The 8,153-nt window shown below is 43.6% G+C and overlaps 1 protein-coding gene across 2 annotated transcripts in view; it reads right to left on the bottom strand.

The window, feature by feature from the left end:
* Positions 1-4,762: 4,762 nt before the first annotated feature.
* tmtc3 (transmembrane O-mannosyltransferase targeting cadherins 3) overlaps positions 4,763-8,153 on the bottom strand; it is a 33,988-nt gene continuing 30,597 nt past the window's right edge. For both annotated transcript variants that reach the window (XM_072663564.1, XM_072663565.1), the window contains exon 14: positions 4,763-8,106. In XM_072663564.1, the coding sequence (XP_072519665.1) occupies positions 7,181-8,106 (926 nt within the window). In that variant the 3' untranslated portion in view covers positions 4,763-7,180. The remainder of the gene's footprint in view (positions 8,107-8,153) is intronic.

Here is an 8,153-nt window from a genome sequence, read left to right as displayed (position 1 = left end):
CCCCAGCCTGCAGCTGCAGCAAATCTGGCAGAAGGCGGTGGCTGAAAGCGGCCACTCTAGCGCAGACTCTCAGAGTGCACCCTGGGAATTCCCAGTATTGTTCTGAAGAAGGCCCTCACGCCACTGTTTACGAGACCCCACGAGTGACTACAGCGCCAAAAATAACTGTTCCCAGGTCAAACTCAGGAAATCGCCACCAAGGCCCCACACTGATGCAAGTGACACTGATTTAGCCTGAACAATAACATGAAATCATACCGTATCACTTGCCGCCGTATCGCGTTCTTTGTGTGCGAGTCTGAATGCTCTGTCTCCAGATCGAGAGACGCGTGATCTAAAACTGTTCTGTCCCATAATTGAAAGCATTTGTTCTTCAGCATTTCCGCACGACTGAGACAATGACTTATCTATCGCTTCACAAAGCCGTACGTCCAAAAACTTGCTGTTTGTGCGACGACACAATAGCTTGCTGCTTTTCACCAGCATTCCCTTAATATAGAAGGTATTATGTTAGATTTCCAAGCCCAGGTTTTTATTTTTGCCGCATGGGGTGCAGACAAGTTCCCAACCCTGTGTTCGGAAGGAGGGAAAGCCGATTTGCCTGAAGGCCAGCTAACAAACGATGAAGTTCACCCATGTGATCACATTATTAAATCAAAACATCACTGGTACTTTGAGCTCATAACAAATTGATTAGAAAATGATTTCAGACTGGAAAGAGGAAAAAAAAAAGAATGAACAGAAAATCCAGCAACTTGTCTCAACAGAAAGCAAATTCCTCCCCATGAACCTCTTTCAGGAATAGTGCTTTAATTTTGGGAACGGAACCAAAACAATCCCATAATGGATTTTTACACATTTATTTAATTCCAATGGCCCTCCATGGGGTCTATTTATCTTAAAATGTGCTTAAATGAAAGTAGGTCAGGACTACGCTGTTCTTATAAACTTAATAGAGGGTACACACACACACACGCTGTGAGGGTTCTCCTTCTCACACACATCTGAAGGAATGTGGTGTTTACCTATTGGGTCCGATGTATTTTTAACCCAGAATACAAGGCATAACACCATGTATCTTATCACCAACTGATGCCCACTCCACCACCCTCACACAGACGTGTCATCTGTCCTTAATAACAGTAACACCTTCCCACACACATCTATACATCACACGCTATCTGCATCTCTCTTCGTTCTCCTTTGTTATCTCCAGTGACAGAATTCAAGGCAGGCCTAAACATGTCCCTTAAATTTATGTTTCACAGAGTCCTTCGGTCCAACAATGTAATTATGAGAGTTGCAGAGGTCCCAGAACACACGTCCATTACAGGCTCACCTGGCCATCCGTCTTGGGGAAAAAACAGTAAGAATGTTCCACCATTACTGAATTACAGCTGATAAAACAGCAGTCTGGTGCAAAGTCCAGGGAGATTAGCTGGAATGCTGACATTCGCCACCAGTAAATCACAAAAGTAACCATTTACATGAGTTTTCTAACCTCCACCTTCTGTGCGAGATTCCAGGCCACAGGGAAAAAAACAAAAAAAACATCGGCAGCTAATCTTCAGAAGACGCAGCTTTGTATTTCTTTGGGGACCTTTATAGCAAGGTTGTTTTACAAAACCGATTACACAGAAAATTCTTCTGGCTTCTTCATTCATGTGGAACAACGCATTCAAAATCTGAAAAGCTTTAAAAAGGTTCCCTGTAATTCAGAGTGTAATTAGGCCTTTTGTTTGAAGACACTAGACTAAGGGTCCCCTGTTCTGCAGTGTAACATTTATTGGCCTTGTTATAGCTGTTCTCCAGCTCATTAGTTATCTGTCTTTGTACGCCGCTTTCAGGTGGCCACGCGCCCAGGAGGCCTCAGTTAAATCCCAGCTTGCCTACACTTATACACACCCTCACACCCCGAGGGGTGAACCATCCATTATCACTGCCTCTTATTTGCATTGAGGGCAGTTTCCAACTCTGTCTGATTCATACCGAAAGCATGAAACTGAGCAAATACACAAGAATGATTCAACACCTGACAGGTGTAAGAGAGCAGTGTCAAAAAGTCAGAATGAGCGAGTAAACATCCAGTAAACAAACACACAATGATCTGCAAACATCAAGAAGGTGCTTGGTAGAGTAGAACTGTGAGAACTGCAGGCAGAGACCTGCTTCAGCTCTACACTTGGTGTAGCAGCACTGGCTTCGTTACCTGAAAAACCAGTGCTAAAAAAAAAGAAAAAAAAAAGAACTCCCTCAATAAGGACATTTTCTCAGCCCAATGTGAAATTACTCGGCCTAGCGCTTTATGTACAGGGGTCAAGTGACCGTGGTGCTTTTATGGGGTCATTTATTGGCTTTATTCACAAAAAAAAGATGCACTATGTGTTTTGGAATTTGTCATGTTGTCAATTCAACAAAATAAAATATGTAGTTTAAAAAAGTCTTACTGCAGGGACACGGATCAAGCCTAATCTTAGGCTACATCGTAAAACCAGTGGCGTTCAATTCACCACTGACAAGACTCTAAGGACTTAGATTTGTAAGCTCTTGTTCTAAGTTTATGCCGTTATGCCGTTTGTCTGGGAAAGTGGCACCTAATCTTTAAAGGAAAGCTGTTATGGCTAAACAGCCACTGAAGCGTCCAGCCGGCTCCGACCGCAGTCTTTACAGCCCTCCATTGTATATCACCTCAATGGCCTAATCTCCACCCCCTCGCCCACAGGGCACAGACTGGTTCAAGAATGCCCCAACTACAGACATGGCCATTTAAAACCTAATCAGGAATTACTCCCACAAAAGACTCATTGAGGTTTTTAATCCAATAATAATATAAATCATCCAATCACATGGACCCACAGCATAATCATATTAAACATCGTGTGTGATCAAAATGTCAGCATGATGACAATACTGAGTGGTTTGGGCTCTCTGCGTAGGGGTCAGCGTTCACCATTCGATGGACACCACTGGAACCTATCGTGTATAAGAATTTGACATTCTATGCACAATAACCCAAATCCATTTCCGGAAAATGAACTCTTTAAGCACTTTGTATCAGCCAAGGATAATCAAATGTCATACTCAGGGACAGTTCCGGGAAACATGCTTCTTATGAAAGAATGAACGGGCGACTTGAACAGGGACTACGTGTCTCAGAACAGAAATTTCAACCCTCATTCAACTGGTAAAACGATACTTGTTAACAGTCGAGTGCTTTTGAAAAACTGATCCTGGGCTGGAGAGTAACAGATTAGAATTATACAATCTTATTACGGTCTCACTAAAAGCAACAGCATTAAGCTCACAGATACAGTTGAAACTGAAGTGATTCATTACTTGTAGGGTTGCGTTATTACGAGGCCAAAAGAAGCATGAGCTCAAACAGCCTTTCTGAAAGACACATTCAGGCTCTGAGCAATACAAAACACAAAGGCCACCAGCACATTTCATTACAAATACTGTGTAAAACTTTTTGCCAGCTGTGAAAATTAGAATAGAAAGCTCATTATCAGGGCAGTAAGTGTGTATTTCATCAGTAAACATTAATATTAGAATTAGTACCAGTAAAGTAAATTAATACAGAAAGTGGTGGTGGTTCTCCATCACTGTGTTCATCATTAGAGCTTCTCCAAAGTTCTCTTCATGGAGTCTAGTGTTATTTAGAGTTCTCCTCAGATCAACACTGATGTCAGATCAACAATGGTTTGGTGGTTAATCAGGGCTTAAATCGGGTAAATCAGGTGAGCTGCTGCTGCTGGATTTGAACACATTGCTGGCTGGACTGGGGGGCATCCAGAAGAAACCTGGAGAAACCAAGCTCTGTTCTTCAGACTAGCTCACAAGATCAAAATTAAACTTTACCACCTAAGCTGTGTACATTAGTGTGCCTCTACACTTGTAACCATTGGTAAAAATAATAATAATAATTAATTAATTAATTAACTAACTAACTAACTAACTAACAAACTGTATTTTGTTACTGTGCTCAGGTTAAACTTTGGAAGATATACTTTATTTGTATTACTGGACCAGAATACTTGTACTTTTACTCATTTTATTTAAATTTTAGACTGAGAAATATGATTTTTACTCTTCACATTTTCTGGATTTCTTAAAAAAAAAAAAAAAAATATTTTATTGATTTTATTACTTTATAAATTTTATTTTTAATGAAAAAAATAGGACTGTTTTTGTCCGATTCAGTTGTTAAAAGAAACTGCCAAACACTGTGCTATTTCATTGTCAGTGACCACCAAAGAAAACACCAGACAAACTTGCTGATGCTTTACTTTAAACATCTTCAAGTGCATTTGTCTCCACACTTCCTCCTTTATTTGACTTGTAAAGATCTTTCCATGGCACTTTCACAACACTTTCACTTAAGACCAGTTTCTGTGCATGCCTTCCTCCCCTGATTGTATCACAGAGTCCAGACAGACAACCATGTCGGCTCTGGGCCACTTGCTGAAAACATTAGACTGTCAGTTTTTGGCTGTAGTATATATTTAAATCAACACCCTCTGCACATAACCTAGCAGAATGAAGAGCAGGTGTGAGAAACCAACTATAACACACACACACACACACACACACACACACACACACACACACACACACACACACACACACACACACACACACACACAAACACAAACACAAACACAAACACATTATCTTTGCCTTTCCCAAGAAACCAATTATATTTTTATTTGCACTTGGACCAAAGAACCCCTGTTCAAAGGAAGTGCCAAAAAGTGTCAGCTTGTTGTAAACTTTCTTTATTGGAAAACCATAAAGGCTGTCACCACCCATGAGCCAAATAACACTCTGGTCTACAAGAGAAAGGAAAATGGTTAAATACAATAAATCAGTTAAAAAAAAGAAAAAAAGAAAAATAGTGGTTTAGGTTACAGCACAGCAGTAGGTAAGTAAAGCCATTGTTTTTACAACGTTTAGGCAGGACATCCTTGATGGAGGCTCTGCAAATGCTTACTGATGAATAGCATACTTTCTCAGGGGTCATCCTGAAAGGAGGGGGGGTTGAAATACGGTCGGCAGGCCATGTTTTATGACTGTTAAGCGGGTTTGCAGCAGTTTTCACTGAATGTAAATTATCTACGCTAATGGTGCCCGACTACAGCCCAGCACAGTTCAGAGACCTCTCCAAGCCCTGGTAAACCCAGGTAATCTACTATACTGGGTAATTCACTAAGAAGTAGAATCAGGTCTGTTTAAGGCGGCAAATCCACAAATGGCGCTGAACCTCAGGCCACCAGGTACTTTAAATGGGCTTCCCTGATCCAAGTTCATAAATAACGCTGGAGAAACAGTGCACTTTCTACCTTAAATACAGTATAAATCAATGTAAAAAGTGGGGTTTTTTTTCACACTTTGGAAGAAAAACCTAGTGGATGGAACAGCAGCAGCAAAGCACACCCATTCGGAAGTTCTCCTTTCGATGGCCTCTTCAGCTACAGTTAGGAACACTCAAGCCTGTGAATGTAAATGCTTCACAGGGACAAAATGCCACCACTTTGGCGCTGCTTCGAGAGGCCTTATTATCTGTAGTGTTTAATGCAGCACAAGTGAAAAACACAGTCCCACATGTGCTCCAGAGGCACTCAGCTGAGAGAGTGCAGCAGCACTAGGAGCATTCGTGGACTAGCATGTAAAAATGCATTGTTTTGAAACGTTTCAAGGATCTTTCGATGTGCCAGGTACTGACTTGCCTCAGGTGGTGACAGAAAAGGAATCCAAGCCAAACAACCTTGCTGTTGATACCGTAATGGACTCTCCAGCTTAAAGAGAAAGGCAGTGAAAGATGAAAAAAAGCACATGGCGAAGGGTGATTAAGTAGACTAGTGGGCATGGCAATTTCATTCTACACTTTCTACACTCTAGTGGGAGGATGTGCGTCAACAGGACATTAGCTAGGTCTCCATCAAGTACAAGCTCATTAATAAGATCCTGTCGCTTGTCCTGAAACAGTACCTGTACAGTACTTTATAACAAAGCAACACACATTTTCAAAAGATACTTAGAAAAAGAACTGAACTGTTTTCTACTGAAAGACTCCACCACAACGCCCAGAAAAGAACGTCTACGCAGTGTTAACACATGGGCACTGCGCATGAAGATCATGACTTCTCCCTCAATGCCTGATTATGGTTCCGTGTTTGATCTACGCAGTGAAAACAAGCAACAGTATATCAAAAATGAAAGCAAGCCCTGTGAAAACTAGGCCATAACACCCCAGTCAAAGGGGAATACTGCGAGGCATGACCACACTGTAAAAATCGCTGATCATGAGCAGGGGAGTCACAGAGGCATGCAGGCGGCCATATGGTACAGCCCTGGGCAGATCGCAGGGTGGGGCAGACGAATATCGCAAAGCTCCAGCAAGAGCAGGAGCCAACTCTGATCAACGGTGAGCTCAACATCCCGGATGGTGTTAGGGCGATTTAATCAGAACACCGACACCATGAGGTGCGGGGGAGCACAGGGGGCAAACAGTGAGACAAACAGCAGACGAGGAGGCGAGGAAACACGATGCCGTCACTGGAAGGGAAATCGGCACAGTGAAGGAGGCATCCTGAGCCCAGCCCAGGCGGACCAAACAAAGTCTCTGCCTAGTACTCATGCAGTGATTTCCTTTAATTGTGTGTGATTATGATTAACAGGCTTGAGATAATTGACAGTGGAAATAAGTGTGATTAAAGTGACTGACATCTCCCAAGTGTCTTAAAATTGAATCCAGTGATTGAAGGAACAAAACAAAAAGATAATTCAAAATAAGATATTTTTGTTTTGTGTTAAAAAATAATATAATAATAATAATAATAATAATAATAATAATAATAAAAGATCACATTCTATCAGTTATGCAGTACCTCTGCATCAATGATTCACACTCAAAAAAAAAAAGTACCTAATTTCTCCTGCTGGGAGTGCACACCTGATCTGCCTCATTATCTCCAAGTTTTTACTTAATTAAAGCCACAGGAAGGCAGCACTCTCACACACACCAAAACAAACAAACTGCTGTCTTCTCGGTTGGGGATGCATGCATAAATAAGGTCTTGTTTGTTAAAAAAGAAAAATAAAAAAAGTGCCGAGCCTCATCCCTGCGCTTTAAATAGTTGTATAAAAGTAGTCCGGTGGTAGTAGATAAACAACGAGGCTAATCGCTGCTTAATATGCGCTCAATCTCCTCCAGTCTCTTCAAGGCGGCCTCCCTTTTCTTTTCTATGTCTTTAATCTCTTTTGTGGATTTGCTCTTAGTCCGCCTGTCAGGCTGGCCGGCGCCCAGCTTCTTCGCCTGGCCCTGGCCTGGGCCACCGGAGCTTTCAGCGGGGGAGGATTTCCGCAAATTCTTCTCGTTCCCGGCCCCTTCCCGTGCTCCCGCTGCTGCTGCGGCTCGCCACTCTTCGTCATTCTCCTCCTCCTCCTCCTCCTCTGCCTTTCCACTGCCCTCCTGCTGCTGTAGCTGTTGATGCTGGCGATGCTGCTGCTGGTGCTGTTGTTTCTCTGGGAGGCCAGTGCCCCCTGCTGACGCCATCGGCTGGCCAGCAGCACTCATGGCTGCCATTTTGCCGCGAACGATAGCCAGGTGGCGGCGTATGTACTCCTCATGTGGAGCCATGGCCAAAGTTTCCTCCAAACAGTGCTCGGCCCGTGGCAGGTCCCTCTCCTCAAAGTAGACCACACAGAGGTTGTGCTTGGCCTGGACGTTGCCGGGATCCGTGCGGAGAATGCGCTGGAAGCAGGCGCGGGCGCCCTGAGTGTCCTTGCGGTGGTTCATGAGGATATCGCCCTTCAGGATGAGGCCCTTGACGTGCTCCGGATGGTGCCGCAGGAGCTCGTCCAGCACGGGTAGCGCGTCCAGTTCGTGTTGAGACTGAGAGAACAGCAAGGCTAGGTTGAAGAGGGCACTCCGGAAGCCCGGCTGCAGACGGATGGCCTGCCGCATCCAGCGCTCGGCAGCCTCGTTCTCGTTGGCGTCCATGGCCAGCATGCCCAGGTTGAAGTAGCCATTAGCATCATCCGGTTCCTCCTTCACGTAGGTGAGAAACCGGCGGTTGGCTTCAGGGCGGAGCTTTGCTTCACCTACAACAGATGAATTAGCGAATGGATTAGCAAAGTGCTACATTTCT

The sequence above is a fragment of the Salminus brasiliensis genome, chromosome 19 (assembly GCF_030463535.1).
Source record: "Salminus brasiliensis chromosome 19, fSalBra1.hap2, whole genome shotgun sequence".
Classification (NCBI taxonomy): Eukaryota; Metazoa; Chordata; class Actinopteri; order Characiformes; family Bryconidae; genus Salminus; species Salminus brasiliensis.
The sequence above is the reverse complement of the archived record's forward strand: the minus strand, read 5'-3'. Positions and strand labels throughout refer to the sequence as shown.